This window comes from Megalops cyprinoides, chromosome 15 (genome assembly GCF_013368585.1).
Source record: "Megalops cyprinoides isolate fMegCyp1 chromosome 15, fMegCyp1.pri, whole genome shotgun sequence".
NCBI lineage: Eukaryota > Metazoa > Chordata > Actinopteri > Elopiformes > Megalopidae > Megalops > Megalops cyprinoides.
The window spans coordinates 12,770,971-12,791,434 of record NC_050597.1 but is presented as its reverse complement, the minus strand read 5'-3'; the positions used below and the strand labels follow the sequence as shown (position 1 = coordinate 12,791,434).

Sequence of the window (20,464 nt, the reverse complement as noted above, 5' to 3'; positions counted from 1 at the left end):
CATCCCCCTTGACATAACGCAGAGCTTGAATGCGTGACGCAAATGGGCGAATGGATGTTTCCCTTTTGTTCTGAAGTATTTGGAAATGCATGTTTTTTATTTAGCCTCTAGGAGCATGAAAGGGATTGGCACAATGACTTCGGACTTCCGTATGTAGGGCCCTAATTTCCTCTTCCTCTGTGTAAATTCTGTCTAATTGTCCCCAGATATGGCCACCCTCCAAGCCTCATTCGTAAACTCAAATTAATTGTGCTGACATGGTGCTGCGTTCAGCTGTTTATTCCTGAAATTGTTGAGCTGGTGAAATGAATCCTCACCCGTCCGCCCCAGCTGTGCTGAGGTCAGGCGGGGGGGCTTCTTGTCAGTGCTCACAGTGACCGCCCCCCCACCCCCACCCCCACCTCCACCTCTGTGTAATGCACTCTTGATGAGAAGCTCTGTACATGTTCATTGCTCATCTTTACTTTGTCATCACATTGAGTTTACACAGTCCTGTCAGATCACTGATTGCTGCGTTTCATATAAAGTGTTAAACAATAGTAATCATGGATTTCTCTGAGCTTCAGGATCACAGTTACGTTTACTGACCTTCTTCCGAAGCTACTCCCTTGGGTCAGAGCAGGAAATTGACTCTGAGTTGCACAGTCTGATAATGCATTCCTCTCCTCTCCAGCTGTATCAGAATAGGACGTGCTGTTTACTTTACGTGTGGTGTTGCGATGTGTTTTTGATTATGTGATCTAGTGACTGATGTATGGTAGTATGCTTGGCTTCCATTGCCTAGTCAGGTTGCACAAGTTAACTTGTGGTAGGGCTTGAATAGTGTGACGCTGACATTCACTAGTCTAGGGAGTGTTGTTAGCCTGGTCTGACTCTGTTGGTCATTCAACTTGAATGGATACACTTATGTTCTGTTGTGTGGGACGTCTCTCTGGATAAGAGCGTCTACTAAATAAATGTAATGTAATGTAGGAGGGGATGGTTGGGTAGAAGTTTTGTGGGAAGCTTCTCATTCCCCTCACCCACTGTGAGTGAGATCCCGCATTGACAGCGGAAATGGGCGGAAGCCTGTCACACCCAGTGCACAGCCATAAGGAGGCCAGAGCACCTCCTCATTCACAAGAGGATGAGCCCGTGTCCTGATAGGGAAGGGGCTGAGAATACACAGGCCGCTCTGAGAAGACACTTAGCGTTATTCCTCGACGATAAGGAGACAGCCCACCTGATTAATGGAGGGGTAGTTCCTGAGCTCTCTGACAGCTCACAGCGGATTGCCTTTTTCTTTTGGCTCTTTACTTTGTGCAATTAAACGAAAGCTTTTGGTTTCTGCGAGACACGCGCTTCCCATCAGACAACTGCGTCTTTTTAATTGAAAGAGCCACTGATATTTCAAACAGGCGTCGTTAAAGCAAACTGAAGCTAGCACAAATTGCCAGCAGCTGAGACTCTCTGTTGACTTTTATTGTTAAGTGCTCATGTAAAATTTTTATCGCTGCTTTAAAGCTCAGTGTTTTTTGATTCTTTCTTCATTTACAGTTAATCGATGGTGGGGGTAATAAATTAAGACACAGGCTTATTTCATTTACTGTACATGCATTTCTTAGTTTGCAGTATTGCTTTCTTAGATCTGAACCACACGCATTGCACTTTTAAAAAAGAAATCAACTGTCAATATTCAATACTCAATTCAAGAAGTCGAAAGTTGAATCTCCAGACAACAATGACAGCATATACTAAAAAGATGATGTGTTGCCTAATTTGAGTGAAGCAATGTGTTGTGGGCTGGTTTGCTAAAACAGACATACTGTACAGTATTAGAGAGTCTTGGATTTCTGTCTTCACTTCTCAAAACATCCCTAGAGATGAAGGACAGACTGAATCCATGTTTCACAGCAGCATGGCAGAATGACACAAGAACACACAAACTCCCAGCAGATGGTATCCAAGCATGCTTGTTTGAATTAGACACAAGCGGCGCTCACTCCAGAACTAAATGTAATCCTTTCATAATGATCTGAGATGATACAGTCATCCTCAACACTGACAGAACTACATGCAGACAAATGAGCCTGTCCCAACATACAGCTGGTGTAATACACACATCCCAACCACTCTCTCTGATGCGAGAAGAGGGAAGTGGGAGCATGACCCAGTTGAACAGGTGTCTGTATTTATCAGACAACTAGAACACCTGCCAAAGAATTTTGGTAATCAGTGTTATTGTAGAGGATGAAAGTGCATTAAGATCTTGTAAGCTACAAGGCTGGAAACCTTTTTTTCTGACATTGATAGATATGACTGACTTTGGAATAATGCTCTGCCGCTTTCTCTTTGCTGTCATAAATAAGAAGAGAGTTTAGAGGAGTGAGTCGGAGATGTCTGTGTTTGCCTCTGTCTGTGTGTTTCTCTCTCTCTCTCTCTCTCTCTCTCTGTGTTTGTGTGTGTGTGCGTGCGCGCGTGTGCATGTATGTCGTTCTGATTCAGGCGAAGCTGGGTTGTGTTTCTGCAGTTAGCTCTTCCCAACTCCTTCACTCCTCTGGGCGAGCTGTAGTCTGTCACCTCAGTTACTCACTCACTTACTCACACGCTCATTCTCATTCACTCTGTCACTGTCTCACTCCTTTCCTTAATATTCCGCCTTTTGTCACCCACTCACTGTTTTCCCCTCACTGGCCATTATTCAGACACTGTGTAGGGTCTTGTCACTGGCTGGTCAAGACTCTCACCAACACCAGCACCAGTTGAATGAGGTTAATGTCACTTGCGGTAGAAAAAGAAGAAGCCATAGCATTGTTACTGGCATTAGTCAGGGTTTCCCCGATGGTTCCCTGTGAGATGGAAGGCCGGAGGTTAGCTGAGGAATCTTGAGGGCTTTCCAGTCCTGTGCTCTTCAAGCTGAAAAGGGGCCTGGTCAACAATGACTGCTCCTGTTTCACCACCATTATCTCAACCAAAAGGAATTTGTGGGAAACTTCAGAGCCTGACCACTCCTCATGGCCAGGGACACAGAAACCAAAACAACAACTATATAGGCCAGAATGTTGTAGAAAGATACAGTGGCCTCAGCCTCTAACAGTCACTGTCAAAGTCCTTTATTGAGAGGAGTATAAAAGATAACTTCATGATATACCTAATAGTGGGTATTAGTTTTTACTGTTTTTGAACAACTTGCATTAAAATGCATTTGATATGATGTTATGAAGTTAAATTTAGCACCTGTCAGCATCCCTGGGGTTGGCCAAGCATTGGTCTTGTAACACCTCGCCTTCCTGTTTTAAGATATAATTCCTTATTTATTTAGGGACTTGAATAGCTGCTGCCTTTTAAGGTTTTACTGTGCTGCCTTGTGCAAAATGAGATATGGCTGTAATATCAGGCTACCCCAGAATATGTATTTATTTATACTGGAACAGCAGGATGTAGAGTCATAACCTTTTTGCTATGTGAAACTCATTTCCATCTTCAGTAAAGCAGAGCTTGAATGTTAAAAATGGTGCTCAACTAATGAGTGAAACAGAAGGGGAGTTTAGAAAGCTGGCTATTTTTCAGGTGTGAAATGTATTGAAAATGTGAGTATTTTAACATTTATATAATGGGAATTTTCACAGATTCTTACACATGCTAGCATTAGCTACTGTATAGCTATAACCATATAGCATTATAAACGTAATGCTCTGTCCTTTTGTGAAAATTGCTGTCCCCAAATGGGCTTGGTGTATCTTTGCTTTTAATACATTCAGATGAGAAAACATGACAAATTCCTTAATTAAGGCATCAGTTTGCTGAACTTGTCAGGCATCAGCCAGGGAGTAGGTCAAAACTGTGGCAGTCACGCTAACACAAATCGCCATCATTGTATCAGTGATGGCTTTCTCAACGGGCTGACATTTTTTGCCCAGATTCCCACAGTGAGTCACGCACCCATAGGCTCAGGGTTTGAGATTTGGCTGACTGTTTTTGCTCTAAACACACAGTGGAATGCACAAACTATAATCATTAAAATGATCTAATCACTACTTGAGAGAGTCTTATGCTGTACTCAAACCCACTCAGTGGGTCATTTGTTCAGGGAGTTCAGGAGAAGGACCCAGCATCACATGAGTGAGTTCTTTAGCCAGATGACCTGCGATCCCTTTCTTTCACCCCGTGACCCCAGGCACAGACCGTGGGTCATGGACCGATGGATGTGAACTGTGGGTCCATAGGGCAACATGCTAACAAATAGTATGGATTGTGACTCCAAGATTGATGACTATTGATGACTACAATATTGGCAGACTGTACTGGCAGACTGCTTGCAAGGAGTTCTGCCCTGAGCCGGTCATATGATGGGAGAACAGAGCAGGGCTGTATAAGAGTCAGGCGGGGGGGAGCTGGGCCCCCGTCCTGCCTGTGTTTTTTGGCAGTGGGCAGGGGAAAATGCCACTCCGTGAAACCTCACATGGCCGTATGCAGCGTGTCTGGGCTGAGCGGACACTACCCTCCATTTATACAATACCCAGGCTTCCCCAGTCATAGAAGTTTGCCTCTAATGTTCATTGAGAACATTCATTTCATCACAATACATTTCATCAGTCTCTCAGTAAAATAGATTATATTTTATATATGCTAAATTATAAATATAAATTCTAATTATAAATATATTTTATGTATCCTAAATTATTAGGATACACAGGGTGTGGGATACAATACATGATGTAAATCAACGTGGTATTACATGTAAACCTTGTTGCTTATGCAAGTATGTTTTCACAGCAGTTTGAAGATATAAGACCCCATACAGAGGCATTGACTTAGACTATTCAATGACAAGCAGGGATGGTGACAAAGCAGTCCAAGTGGAGCCATCATGTTTATGTCCTGTTGAGACTGTTGAACCTGTGTCAGAGTTAATGATGCGTGGCTAAAGTGCTTGAGGGACATGCGTGCAATCTGCCTAATGAATGGGTTAACAGCCTCTCTAAAAATGTCATTACCAGCTACCACACTGGAGTATTTAGTACACATTTGAGAAACAAAGGCCGTCTTCACAGCTAGTGGTAGTCACAGTAAAGTATTTTTTGCATGTTTTAGTGCAGCTTTTTTTATAACAGAGAACATTCCAGTGGGGAAAAAAAAGTTTTTTGGTTATTGCTAAATCTTGATTTTTCATCGTGTTACACGTCTGTCTCTCTTAACTGTACAAGTTTATGGAGTCTGACCTTGGGTTATAAAGTGCTGATCCCAGATCATCCTAAGATTTGTTTATGCTCTTGCCTGCCCTTGACTGATATTTGCTTGGAATAAAAACGACAGCCTCCGTCCCTCTTTAGTCCTGGCATGGTGTTACCCAGCTAATCTGATATGCTTCAGTGAGCAAATATGAATCCCATTTTTAGTTAATCAAGACAGACGTTTTCTATAGTGAGCAGATGCATCATTGGGTTTAATAGCATGAAGCTCCACTAAAGGCAATGAAGCACACACTATACAGTATTCATGTTAAACGGCTTCATAAACGTCAGTACCACTGACAGTTCTTGCTTGAACTTCGGCACCATTCAGGAAGGCCATGTGGTTTGACTGTGCTTGTATCCCCTCTCTCATTGGACAGTCTTTCAAATGAAGTAGACCCTTGATTGCAGACTGTCCAATGAGAGGGAAGTCTGTTGGGAGTCTGTCATCGGAGCTCTGTCAGCAGGTATATCTTTTTCTGGTCTGACCTTGGAAAGCCAAACCAATGATGCTGACCCTTTTTCCATTATAGAGCTGGATGCAGGCTAGCTGCAAATGGAGACATGGCTGGCTGACTCAGCGTAGCTTGATTGCTTTTCCATTCCATCGAAATGAAGGGACCCTTCGGGATCTGACCCTGCTCCTAGACCCCAGCCTCTTCAGTCAGGGTCTACATTCAGCATAGTCCCAGTGCCTATATACAGGACAGCAAACAGTGTATACTCAGCACTGCTGAGCTGCAGTCCATCTCCTGGAAGAGGAAGTGGAGGAGCAGGCATTGGAGGGGCAAAGGCCGTGGAGTTGGGGCTTTAAGTTGTTGGCTTGCCTGGGACTTGCAGAACCCCCGGGGGGTTAAACACACGGTCCCCTCCGAATGCTGTCATTTTAAATGGCATCACCACAGTCCATCTCTTTAAGAGTGCGTGTGGCATGCAAATCTGCAGCGCTGCAGAGGAAATGGAAATGGCAGTGAACTTCTTCTCAATAGGAACTCCCGCGGCGTTAGGGTGGTGGTGCTCAAGCCCAGACCTGAGGCAGTGCGTGTGTTTTCAGTGTTATCGTCTCCCATGCGTTCAGATATCTTCACAGGCTCTGTTTTGACATTAGGACGAAATAAGACGGGTTAGAAGCAGCAAACAAGGAAAGGCGTATCTCCAACAGCTACGATATGCTTCGCTGGAACCCCTGCCTTGGAAAATACAAGGGAAGCTTACTCTTAAGTCAGGCAGTATTTTCTTTCTCCCTTCCATCTCTCCGCATACTGCAAGGTCAGCAATGGCTAGAGGGCAGAGGATAATGGCTGATGCAGGCAGCCTGTTTTTAAAACACACGTTAAAACACACATGCTCATAGGCGGAGACACTACTGACTCAAATATAATGGATTTTTTGAAATTTGCCTTTTAATGCTAATTACCTACCAGGAATTTGTGTATGAGAGTGACACAACTGTGAGGTACACAGACTGCCTCAAAGGGAGCCCAGTGCAGTATTGGGCAGAGGTCTGCCTCCTGGTTGAAGTGCTGACTCCAGGCTTGTTTGTCGCCCCTGTGCCTCTGGCAGGGGCTGCTCCGAGCTCTACAGGATCCCCATGGTGGAGTATAAGCTGGACAGCGAGGGAACGCCCTGCGAGTACAAGACGCCCTTCCGGAGGAACACCACCTGGCACCGGGTGCCCACGCCGGCCGGGCAGCCTCTGCCCCGCGGCTCCCCCACGCAGGGCCCCGACCGGCTGCAGTGCCAGCAGCTCCTGCAGCAGGCCCAGGCCGCCATCCCGCGCAGCACCTCCTTCGACAGGAAGCTGCCCGACGGCTCCAGGTGCCGCACCTACATTCTCTTTTCCCCCCCCCTCTCCCCTCCCCTCCTCTCATCTCACCCCCCCCCCCCCCTTTTCTCCTCCCCCCAGCTCCCCTCTGTTCTCTTCCCATTTCATTTTTCTTCCTTCTTCATCCCATCTCTGTCCTCTCCTCTCCCATCCTTTTACACAAAGCCTTCATTATTTTTTCTGCAGTTTCTGGCTGTGTAACGTGCCCTCGGGTTTCGGCCCCCAGGGTGCGTGTATTGCTTCGTCGCCCCCGCTTTTTCGTACGCAGCTCCGTGCGCAGTGGGCCCGTTTTTTGATGCGCTCCGTAACTTGCCGATTGTGCAGTCGGCAGGAATAAGGTCACAGCTTGCAATCTGAATTACATGAAACGCGTCCGGCGACGAGTGATGATTAATACAGGCGATGGATCTGATGGGGAAGAAGTGGTCTGTGAGTGAGCACCAGCCACCTCATTAGCTCCCATATGCAGATGTCCCCACTCCACCGCTGAATGTATCCCACACATACACACACACGCGCGCACACACGCGCACACATGCACACATGCCTGTACACACAAATGCACATACACCACATACACTTGCATACACACAAGCACGCGCTCACAGACACAAACACGCACACACATAATAATGCACGTACGCAGGCACGCGCATACATATACACAAGCACGCACACAGACACAAAGTATACACATATTTATGGGCACACACATACACACCCAGTGAACACACACTCACACATAAGTGCCCATATGCACGCACGCACACACTGATAGGCTGTTAGCGGAGTGTGGCGCGTACCCTCACAGCTAGGGGACTGAATTATCGAGCCTCTCACTGTCAGGCTGCTCAGTGCAGGGTTGTGCTGCGTCACACTGTGCTCACACACACCAGCAGGGCAGCAGTTTGTGACAGTGTGTGAAAACCGCGGGAGGGGTGACCTTTCCAGAGCGGGAGATGGCGCGGGGGCGTGCCTCTCCTGTCACCTCGCACGTCCCGGAGCAGGTGGAGATGGAGCCCGCTCCTCTCCCTCCGCCGGCATGTTCCGCCGGGAGGGCTCCCATCGATCTCTTTCAGAAACCCAATCCTTTTCTCGTCTGTGAAGTCATGCTGAACCGCTGGCGGGGAAGCTGCACGCAGTCTCAGGTGGCTTCATTTGCCTTTCAGGCTTGCGTCGTCTGCACCGCCCGGCCCGCTCAGTTCAGTCACACTTACCGTGCTCGGTCTCGTTTTGATCACCAGCAGAGATCTTCCGTCTGCGTGATGCGCACCTTCATGTGACACCGTTTCCCACGCGTTCTGATAACGGAGCATTCTGTTTTTAGGCATCGCTGATGTCACGTAACAAAACGTTATACTGACGGATGAGAGACACATGCGTGTTAATCAGTACGAAAAAGTGAACTGCGTCCCCGGGGGCCCGTCACGCCAGTGTAACGCAGACCGTGGGAGAGAGCGCGATCGCCACTCGCGTGTTTGTGTCTGCCTGCTAATTCACTCATGCAGATTCATCGGGGTCTTGACGGACTGACCCGCGCTGTATGTCGCTCGTTAGCTGCTGCCAAGCGTTTGTGTCACAGCTGCTGGCGTCGCCGTGCACGTCCGTGTAGGAGGGAGGGAGGGAGAGAGAGGGCGCCGACGGAGCTGTGCGTGAGTCCTGGCTGCGACAGCGTTTCCGCGGAGTCCAGTCAGAGGCCCGTCTCAGAACCCTGACCATGACGCAGGAACCCTGGCCTCTCGCATGGCTAAAACGATCCGATGTGCTCGCGGGCATGTGTGTGAGGAAAAAAAACAACGCTCGATATTCCTTCAGCGAAACTTTACGCTCTGTGGTTTGGAAACGGGGAGAAGGGGGGTACAGAGGTAGGGAGCTGTTTCTCATTTGGAGCAGCAGGGCAAGGGGGGAGGAAAGCAGCGACACCTCGGTAGCAGGAAATATAAAAAGCAGCCGCATGTAGCAGTAGAAGGTGGGACGGGATCGCTGACAGAGAGGCGGTGAGTTTCCCAGCGAGGGAGTCTGGGAGAAACATGCTGAGGCAGCACTGGGAGGGTGCCGTCGGCTGCCATTACAGCCGACCCCCGGCCTTCCTGGGGGAGAGGGAGACTGGCAGTATGCGCAGTTATGCAGTCTGTTGTCCACAGCAACCCATTCATCCACTCTGTAGCCCTTTAGAGCTTTAGCCCTTTAGCCCTTTAGCCCTTTAGCCAACCCACTTGTTTCCAGGTGGAGAGGGAGGCTGACAGAATGCGCGGCTCTGTGGACTGCTGTCCACAGTAGTCCATGCATCTTCTCTATCTCCCATTAGCCTTAACTTTGAGCTTCGAAATACATTGGTAAAAATAATGTTGTACTTGACGATATGCATGACACTGTGTTAAGGATAGTTCACCTTAGTGGGTAAAGCTCATTATTGCTCTGTGACCCTTGCCTGTTCCTTCACAGTTTTCTTGGCTGTGTGATATGATGTACAACCGGGTGCTGTGACCCTGCTCTATTACCTGTGCCAGCGCAGTAAATATGAACTGTAGGTCTGCTGACCCCCGTCCCTGACCCCCGATGAACAGGCCCTTGAGATCCTGCCCACCCTCGCTCTGCTAAACCCCACGCGACCTTGAGAAATAACGGTTCTGGAGCGGGTCGGTGCCGCGGCCCGGAGAGCCGAGCGGACTGCTGGGTTCCGCTCCAGAATCCAGAGCGCCGCCGCGTAGAGCCGTGCCGCGAGCGACCGCTATAAATAGGACCCGGCCATCTGTTTCCAGTGAGCAAATATTTCCTTCCTCTCCGTTTTACTCAGGGATGGGAATAAGGGAGGCAAAAGTTCCTTTTAATGAGCCCCCCCATTTCCCCAAAAAAATGACACCACCTTATTTTCAGTGAGCAGATAAATTTCCGTCCCCCTGAACCGTTTGCCTTACCGCCGACTCCAGGAGAGGTCGTCCCCCGTCAGCCTGCGGAGGTGGCCACTTTAAAGCAGATTTACCTTGGCCATAAAAAGACTGCTCTGACCGCGCTGAATAATTATTGCGTTCCTGTGATGTAATGACGTTTTGAATGGAGCTTTAACAGCCCCGGTATCTCTTTCCATAAGAATTTACTGGGGACGTTAGGAGAATAATGCTGACTGTAAAGAAATGTTGCTATCATCAAGTCTGGAATTTCCTGTCCTTTAGTTCGTCTCATCCATTTACATGACTAAAGGAGGAGTGAATCATATGCTTCATTAGACTGTAGCCCCTGTTAAATGTGTGTGTTTCGATAAATCGTGTTCACTTCAGTCCTCTGTGTGAATGGGAGGGGGCATCCACCACACATACAGGAGCGGTCAAAAGTTTGCACACAGCTGATTAAGATGATGGGAAGCATGTATTCAAAGACGTTTTGAAATTTATTTCTTAAGCATCAGCTTCACTATTTATATTTGTCTAAGAAACAAATTTCAAACATTTAAGTATAAGTTTATTAGTGTATGTCTTTAAATGCATGTTTCCCATTATCTCAATCAAGTGTGTGCAAACTTTTGGCTGGTACTGTAGCTGTGAGGTAGCATTGGGGTCACCTGAGCAGCCCCACCAGGTTAACACCTGTGCAGTCCATTGAAGTCCCCTGTGTTATGTCTGCCTGTGCAGGACGATACAGGACATGGAGAGCCCTCAGATCCCCCCCTGCAGTAAAGGAGACCCCAGCCAGCACTACCGCAGCTCTCCAAGCAACCAGTCGTCCTCCAGCGATCCCGGGCCCTGCGGGAGCAGCACCTGGGCGCAGCAGGGTGGATACGAGGGGTACGGCATGCCCGTCACACTCTCCCAAAGCCCCCACCACACTGAGAGTGACCACCATATCTATAAGCAATAAGGTCAGGGGGCGGCAGTGTGGCATAGTGGTAAGGTGCAGGGCTTGTAACCAAAAGGTTGCCGGTTTGAATCCCCACTAGGGCACTGCTGCTGTACCTTTGGGGCAAGGTACTTAACCCACAACTGCTTCAATATTGAGCTATATAAATGGGTAACAGGTAAAGTACTGAGCTGTATAAATGGGTAACATGTAAAAAGTAAGTCATAAGTCACTCTGGATAAGAGCGTCTGCTAAATAACAATAACGTAAAAGTGTAACGTAATAGTAATTTGTCACATGCTAGTAGTAACAGAAGAGAGATCTTTCCCTTACTAAAACTCAGAGTGACGGGCTCAGTGGAAAGGGTAAAGGAGGGGTGGGTCCAGCTGTACTTGCCATCTTTAAACAGGTGTTTGGCTGCTATTCGTCTGCCATTGCAGTCCCTCTAGGACCCAGATGGATCTACCAGACCCGTTGTAGGATCTATCCTACTGGCCTACACGGGCGCTGGCTGGCCCAGTGCAAGGCTGAGCATAATTTACTCCGCAGTGCTTCAGTGGATAGCCAGCTGTGTGAACTGATGAGATATGAGATGTAGGCTATGCGAGTGTCTTGGGATGGGGGCACTGCCTGTGCAAATAAATAGTGTATCACTGCTGCTCAGGCTTTAATGTGTGTGCCCTGTCCGCAGCTCTCAGTCCCCCGTGCCTCACGAGCCTGGGGACGGCCCCGGGGGCCTGGGAGACGGGGACGTGCTGAGGGAGCCCACGCTTGAGAGGACCCGCTCTGCCGGTAAGCCCAGACCTTCAGTCGGAAAACTTGTCTTGGGGGTTGCTGGTTCGATTCCCTGACTGGGTCAAACGTCCTGCATCCAGTGACTGAGATGTACTGTGTGGAAATGATGTCATACAGGCCTGCAAACAGCTGGACGTGTATGGATGCATTTAAAACCACATTCTATTGGGAAATAAAACCCAGGGGCAGTGTATGGTTGGACATGCCAAGCAATTATGAATCAGTCTTATAAGCTCTTGAGCTTTTCCTCTGAGCACTTTCCCTAACTTTAGCACGTTCTTATCGTGTTAAAAGTGACACGAAGCAGTCCATGTGACCTTTAAAGAAGCCGCTAATAAACTGCAGTCATCCAGCAGAGACTCAGGGAGCTCTCAGGCTGGTGGACTCCCTCGCCTGTAAATGTTCCCGTTCTTCTTCACAGAGGCCAAATGGCACATCCCCTCCACCAAGATCCTGAACTCCTTGAAGGAGAGAGGCCCGCAGAGGGAGGGGGGCAAGGACTCTCCCAGCAAGCTGTCCCGCGTGAGTCCGGTGGGGGGTATTCATAGCACAGGCCGGGGTGTCTGCTCTCTGTTCCCGGGCCTCTCTCGCCCTGTCAGAGGAAGTGCTCTGTCTTTAGTGTGGAGCCCATGCTGAAAGCCTGTGATTCCTGCTGTCAGGTTGTGTACGTCTCGCGCTGATGTATCCGCTGAGAAAAGGTCAGCCTGCCCTTGTTGGTGGTGTTTTAATAAGCAGCCAGCAATCAAGCCCAATGTCTTTTTTTAAATTCTTTAATTCTTCTTAATGCAGAGAACACGATTGCAGTAACTTTTTTTTGTTTTGTTCTGTTTTTTATGTTGTAATATTTTACCGTAGAAATGCACTAGGTGAACAGACTTTCACAGTATTACGCACCTCTTCATTTTGGGGGCTTTAAAACCTACAGTAGAAAGTAATTTCTCTCAGAGGAGAATAATCCTACAGGAACTGTACTCCCATGGTGCATTAATCTTCGCAGTACATTAAAGTTTTAAAGTAGGAGCTCATCAGTTTATGCTCGCTGTATAATGCCTTTCGGAGTCGCCTGGATATGTGAAATATGCTGTGTTGGAAGCGCTATTAAACATTCATTTCTAAATTGCATGGCAGCGTGGGGAAAGCATGCCAGCTCTAAATATAGCCGCCTCATACTTCCAGCTCTCAGAGAGCGGGCGCGCTTTTCGGGCTGGCAATTAAGCTCTCCTTATTGTGCTCTGCCGGAGAAAGGCTTTGCTTTTTTGCGGCCGCATTGTTGTTCTCATTAAGTGATCTGCTTCGCTGCATAGGCGTTGAGAGGCATCCACGGTAGGGATAAAATTGGCCTATTTTTTTATAATGGGGGCTGCTGATTTGCTGTGTGGTGAAGGGGTTGATGTGTTATTGCTGTGGTGACCATGCCCCCCCCGCCCCTCCCACCCCTCCCCTCCCAACACAGATTGGCGGCTCCAGCCACTCCAGCAGCAACACCCTGTCCAGCAACGCCTCCAGCACCAGCGACGACAAGCACTTCGGCTCAGGGGACCTGATGGACCCGGAGATGCTGGGCCTGACCTACATCAAGGGCGCGTCGACAGACAGTGGCATTGACACGGCGCCCTGCATGCCCCCGCCCCCCCTGCCGGGGGTGCCGGGCGTGGCGGGATCCCGGGCGGGGCTGCAGGGCCGGGGAGAGGCGCTGCAGTGGGCGGCCGAGCACCCGGACGACGGTGGGGGGCCCAAGGAGGAGCAGGCCAAGCTGTACCTGCCCCAGGGCTACGCGTCCGCCATTGCCGCTGGGCACATCGCCGAGGGCAGCATCGGGGACCTGAGCGAGATCTCCTCCCACTCCAGGTAGGCCGGCTCCTCCACGTTCTCCTCCAACTCCTCCAACGCCTCTTCAGCTCTCCAACAATAACCACAGTTCCACAGAATCCAAGGGTGACAGTGTAATGGAGCTGAAGATGCCTACAGATACTGTACCAGTGAAAACTTCGGACACGCCTACTCATAGGAGGGGTTCTCATAATTTTTACTATTTTCAACATTATCAGAGTAATAGCAAAGACATCAAAACTGTGAAATATCACAAATGGAATCATACATAGGTGTGAACTTTGCTATTTGTATTTGTCTAAGAAACAAATTTATGAGCATTTAAGCATAAGCCAATCGATCAAACTGTCTTTGAATGTATATACTGTATATACATGTAAGCGTGACGCTCATGGATAAGGCTGCGGCAGGACAGTACAGCAGTGGTGTGATTAGGACATTTTGGATTTTGGATGGCAAAAAGCAGCTGCTGCGCCCGTGTGCTCACAGGAGAGAGAATGGTCTGCGTGCCTCTGGCCTTGTGCCAGCGTTAATGATTTACCTGGAAGGCACAATCGCACCCTTTACATATTGCTGTGGATAAACAATCAATAAACACCCCCTGCCTCATGGCTCTCTCCCACAACACTCTCATTTGAATCTGTTTCAAATTGCTTCATTAGCAAGACAAACAGAAATTCGTGTTGTCAAATCATGTACCTATCACGTAGCAGTGGCAGTAGCAAATATGGTATCATAACAACATAATAATGTACAATAGGAACCGAATAAAGATAAAAGAATCACAAAAATGAAGATGATGAAATGATATGTAGAATAATGCATGTGAAAAGGCTACCATTAGAAAATGAAGATTTTAAAGGGCTATTACCGGTATTGCACAACTCTCATGTGACTCTTCAAGGAGGATGAGCAATTTATGTATTTCCAGCAAGAGGGAACTGTGTAATGATTTCTGTTCTTTTGGGAAGTATCTCTTTCTTCCCTGAACAGTGAGTCTTGGTCTCCACCCTCTCCCTTCTCTGCCTTACTGTCAGCACCCGTTTAGTTCCTCCTCCGGCTGTATCCCTGCCCCTCCCCTCTCTCTGACCTTTTCACCCTGCTGCGTGACCCCTCGGCTGACCTTTCGGTCCGACACACTGTCTGCCTTTGAGTTGGCGGTTGACGCTGTGCCTGTGTGGTGTGGCCCGGGTGACACACACATACTCACATACAGGCACACACACACTCACCCACCTACAGAGCAAACACACATCCACATCGACACACACACACACACACACACACCGCTGCCCTTCCTCCCTGCTGGCTCTTGCCCACCAGACCGGGCTCTGTCCCGGCGGGGGGCTGAGTGATGAGACTGGAGCTGTTGGTCCCAGCAGGGAGGAGCCTCGGCCCACGGCCCCGGTGACAGCAGTGTGGTGTGAGATCGGTGTCGGATCACCGACACCCCGTGTCCCGTGTCTCTCCAGGACGGGCCTGTCCCGGCTCGGCAAATCCGGTGTGACATGCGTGCCCTTAAGATGCACAGCCAGCCACCTGGCCCTCAAAAGCATGCTTCTTTCCCTATTTTCACTGCACATTCCTGCAGAAGGGGCCTGAATGAAACATTACATTACATTGCTGTCCTTTACCAGGCGCTCTTATCCAGAGTGACTTACATAGCATACAATTTTTTACGTTACCCGTTTATACAGCTAGATATTTACAGACGCAATTCTAGGATAATTACCTTGCCCAAGGGTACAGCAGCAGTGCCCCAGCGGGGAATCGGAACTGACAACCTTGCTGTTACAGGTTGCGCTCCTTACCTGCTACAGTGCCACCCTCCACAATCTGTCCAACAACAATATGTCATTTCCAGACTGAAATGTAAAGTGAATATTGTCCTCTTGGCTTGCAGGTGTGTATCCAGTGTGCTTCTGCATGTCATTCATGCAGTTATGTGTACTGGTGGGCAGATCCTATGAGAGCTTTAAAACCTTGAGAGAGTTTTCTTCAGATCCAGGGTCACAGCAGGGAATATGCAGGCTAAATTTGATCGCCAACTGTCCTGGCACATCTCCTTACCACAGCCACACACTGCATCTGTCACACAGGGTTATTTTCCTCTTATGCTGTTACGATCATACAAAACCATGAGAGGTTTTAGGTTTGGTGTATTTTGACTGCTCTGGGTTAGGAGACAAATAATACGAAAGTGATGTGAGTGTTCACGTGTGAGCTTTAAAATGTGGACCTTTTTGAAAGGTGGAGACACACTGTGAGTCTTGAGTGTATGTTGAACCCTGTGCACTCTGTGTGTAATGGAGCTCTCAGAAAATTACCCATCAGCCCCTTGCTGCCCTCCTGAGAGCACGAGGGTATTGGCAGCAGCATGACCTGCTGGTGGGGAAGACGCTCATGTGCTCATGTTCAGAGGAAATGGAGAGAAGCTGTCATCACACAAGACTGCCATGTGACAGCTTTAAAATGATCCAATCCATCTTTGACACACACACACACACACACACACACACACACACACTCACAAGATCATCTGAGGGGCACATCAGCAGTCGTGTCCTTCTTGTAATGAGACTGAATGTACCTGTGGTATTGGTCGCCTGTGGTCACATGCTCCTTGCTCTTTTTTCCCATTGGCCAGCGGTTCCCACCATTCGGGCAGCCCGTCCGCCCGCAGCAACAAGCTCAGTGCCTCCCTGGACTCCTCCAGGGTCTACATCGTCCCGCAAGGAGGCGCGGTCGCGGGGTCCAGTCCAGACACGCGTGCTTACACCCGCCAACCGCCGGGCAACAAGTATCTGATTGGCTGGAAGAAGGCAGAGGACAGCCCCCCGCCTGAGGAGCCTGAGAGCCTGGCAGAGTGTGGGTGAGTGAGCGGGGGATGGAGAGAGCACAGGAGTGTCAATCAAAAACCCTGAGTGTCAATCAACTGCATGACCTAGCTGAAGGGCGGTATCGGTGCCAGAATGACTGCGCTGCTTCTCTTTGTGTGTCCGTGTTTGTTTTTCCTTTTGAATAAATTCTATTATGCCCAACAAATACATTGACATGCTGGTGGTATCGCGTATCACTGAAAGCTTAGTGGCTTTATTTGTACAGTAAAAACGGACCATTTGTGTTCCACTAATTGGATCTAATTACACATTAAAATGGGACTTTTGAAATGTGTCCCAGAATGGCATCAAAGAATATTTGTTTACAGTTTGAAGCAGGCCTCTGTTAATTGGAAATTGAGCTTAGCCCCTGGCGATGTTTGTTGTAGCGGTTCTCTCAGTGCATCGCTGCCAGTGACTGTTGATTCTGTAGTACTCAGACAGGCCTTGCTGTGTCTACTGCCCTCACAGCAGACCCCTTTGACCCTTATTGCAGTACTAGATCTGCCCAGCCAGTACCTAGAAGACAAAGCAGTCTTCCCAGCTGCGGTGCTTTTAACCTGGCTGGATGCCGTCCTCTTTGAAATGGACAGTCACCTTAGATGTAATCTCTGTAATCCCCCGTGACATAATACACTTGGCACGTTATTTTTCCTTATTGACCTGGGGCCTGAAGCCGTCTTCCACTGGATTGCAAGGCTCCTCCAGATATCTGTGTCAAATAGGCAGCGGGGCTCTATGATAACACTCGGGAGGAGCAAAGTAAAAGTTTTCAGGCTCCTGAGAGGTTTGCAGTGTATTCTCGAAACGTTAAAAGGAAGAAGAATATGCATGGACCTGTGTTATGCATTTATGACCTGAAAGGGCCATTTGTGAAGTCCTGCAGCATAGCTGAAAAGCTGGGCCTTTTTTTCCACCAAGGCTAATGATAAAGCACTTGGCACAGGAAGTCAGGAGGTCAGCTTCAGTGATGCCGGAGTGCGGGCCCTGCAACTCCAGTGGTCCCATTCATTGAGTGAAATTCACCACTTTAAGTGCTGTGTGGTTGATACCATGTATTGAAGTCACAGTTTTTATGTAAGCTATGAAAACAGCCTTCTGAGTGCAATTAGCATGCTCACTGTTTGTTTATACTGCGCTAGTGTTATTTCAGCTGGCATAACCCACCTCCTCGTTAAATAGGCTGATATTATTCACAGATACTCTATAACCTAATGAAATTTCCTGCATATTCAAGATAAATCTTTCATGGTGTAAAGAGCAGGAATATATGTGTTTCACTGAGGACCCAGTAAATAGCCTCTGTTTTTTTTCCTCTTTTGTGCTTTCATTTCTTACTTCAGTGGAGCAGAAGGGTTATTATCTTTTCTCCTAAAGACGCTGTCGGAGCGCTCCAGGTACAAGGCTTTACCATAACACTGTGCACCCACCTTCCTATGCGTCCACAGACACATACACACATACGCATTCGCCTACACATTCATGCACAAATGTACATACTCACCTACACTTACACACTCACACGCACACATTCAGATGTGCACATACACATACACACTCACACAGGGACATACATGCACTTGTAAACACACACACACTCACTCATATGCACAGGAGCACTAGCACATGTGCAGACATTTTTCTTCCTTAACTTGCACACACATGCATGCACACACACACACATTCACCCACCCACAGTACAAACACACATCCACTCACATGCACATTCTTACCCAAGCATGCATATGAATGCATACACACACACACACACACACACACATCAGTCAGAGCTTAAGTGCTCTGCCTATTGTGCTGGCCCTGCCAGCAGAATTCCGCCGTGCACCACTGACTCCAAGGTTGTGACATTCCTGTGTATCCCCGCAGTCTCCACCCCCTCGCGCACCCTGTCGTCCCTCGCTCAGCCCCTGACCGACTCCCCCCCCCTGCCCCCCCCAGCAGGTCCCCCGTCTCCAGTGTAGCTGTACACCTTCTCTGCATTAACTCAAGTGTCTGAGAGCCACCAGGCTACAACTGCACAGACATGCATCCTGTTCCACCCCTTTCTTCCCCTGCCTGCAAGTGATGTTACCTGCCCCCCTTTTCTCTGTGTTGTATCATGGTTTTCTGCATCGATTCAGGGCCACAGTAGTAAAAATGTCACACAGTCTCTTCCTTTTTGTTACTAGCACTTACACTAGCTACTACTTTATTATTTTATTATTCCTCAGAGACACTGCTGCACACCAGTGGTTAAAGTTTACCCACCTGCCACATTCGTAGCATTTTGCAGGTTTTTAATTGAGCGGGGCAGCCACGAGCTACCCCCCCCCCCCCCCCCCCCCCCCCCACTGGATAAGTGACACCGTGTGTCAGCGAGATCGGGCAGGTCGCAGGGTCAGTCTGGAGAGAGATGGAGGCAGGGATGACAGTCAGCTCGATGTGGCGTCTCTTCTCGCTGTCACCGCCGAGCGGGAGGAAGTGGGACCGCGTCCTCCGCCCCCCCCTACTGCCAGCCTGTCAGTGCGGGCTCACTCTTCCCTGTAAAAATCTAACACCCTGACAGCTGCGCTTAGTGTGAGAGCCCCGCCGGAGATGCTCACTTAAACAGGGGCTTCCTGTCAGCCGGGTTCGCTCAGGTCTCTCGCCCTGCTTGTCAGCACGCGGCTAGTAATCCCGCTGTCCCACAATGCACTGTGATCCCTGGCGCTAATGGTGGGATGGGGGGGATTGGGGTGTCCTCAGAGGAACCCCCGGTGCCACGTGTCAACTGCGTGAGGGAGAATTCTGTCAACCTGTCTCCAGTGTTGTGACCCCTGCCTATGTGGCTTCACCCACCGGGCCCCGTGGCTGTGTTAGTCAAGAGGGAACTGCTTCCGGGGTCAGCACCAGACTTCCTGTTGGCCACAGTTTGACAGTGCAGTCAGCTAAGGCTCACTTGTATGAAGCGCGTAAAATGTTACATTACATTATATTCAACTACCAGACGCTCTTGTCCAGAGCGTCTTCCAGCACAACAGAACAGAAGTATATCCATTCAAGTTGAATGAGCAACAGTGTCAGACCAGGATAGCAACACTCCCAGACCAGAGAGTGTGAGCATAACACTATTAGTTAACACCACAAGTTAACATGTGCAGCCTGACTAGACAAGACTCTAGATCACTAAATCATATAATCTAAAACACACATTGTGGTTCTACACATAACATAAACAGTACTACAAGTAACAGGTGTTAGGGGGCGGGGATTGAGGTGGAACCGTGATGCAGTCTGAGGAGGTAGGTTGGAGGATGCAGACCGTTATACTGTCCTTCTGTCCCTCTGTTTCGTGACAATATGATGAACATTAGACAGCTTTCACCGTCTCACCCCGTGACTCCCACCTCACTTAACGCATGAGTCGCGGTCCCTCCGATTTGCCCAACGGCATGTGAATGAGTCAGATTGCAGCCCTGTCCGCCGCATCTCCTGCATGACACAGCGAGGCACCTGATGTTCCCACGTCGGCCAGGCTCGTGCACCTGAAGGCGCTGATGTGAGCTGACATGTTGCTAAAACAGCTCTGGCACCCTTGATCCGAAGCTGCGATGTTTTAAGGCTATCCTCTCGGGCGTGGGGCGTGGGGCAGGGAGGGGGGGAGGTGGGGCGGGGGCGAGACGGCGGCTCTCCCGGTGGCTAACGGGCTCTTGCTCCTCCGCAGACGGCTGTACGCGGCCGAAGCCTCCTGCGGGACGCAGGCCGGCAGACGGGACGGGCAGCCCCAGCAGAGCCTGTCCAAGGAGGAGTACCTGAGGATGATGCTGCCCGACAGCCCCCCGGGGGACGACAGCAGGAGGACGGTGAGCAGACCCCCGACCCCTCACATCTGTCAACGGCCATTTGTGTGTCCGCGCACACACTACACACACACACACACAAAATACCCACACACATGGAACCAACACATGCAATACACATGCAGACACACACACAAGTATACACAAACACACACATGTACAAACACACAAAATACACACGCACAAATATACATGCATGCACATACACATACACACACACGTTTACAGCTGGCAAACAAGCCAACTCTGTTC

General features: G+C 49.1%; 1 protein-coding gene across 1 annotated transcript in view; it reads left to right on the top strand.

The window, feature by feature from the left end:
* Window positions 1-20,464, top strand: part of LOC118790086 (signal-induced proliferation-associated 1-like protein 2) — a 104,626-nt gene that overhangs the window by 69,798 nt on the left and 14,364 nt on the right. Inside the window, exons 10-16 of the mRNA XM_036546899.1 lie at window positions 6,777-7,031; window positions 10,668-10,820; window positions 11,564-11,664; window positions 12,089-12,189; window positions 13,121-13,515; window positions 16,145-16,369; window positions 20,077-20,215. Of these exons, the coding sequence (XP_036402792.1) occupies window positions 6,777-7,031; window positions 10,668-10,820; window positions 11,564-11,664; window positions 12,089-12,189; window positions 13,121-13,515; window positions 16,145-16,369; window positions 20,077-20,215 (1,369 nt within the window). The remainder of the gene's footprint in view (window positions 1-6,776; window positions 7,032-10,667; window positions 10,821-11,563; window positions 11,665-12,088; window positions 12,190-13,120; window positions 13,516-16,144; window positions 16,370-20,076; window positions 20,216-20,464) is intronic.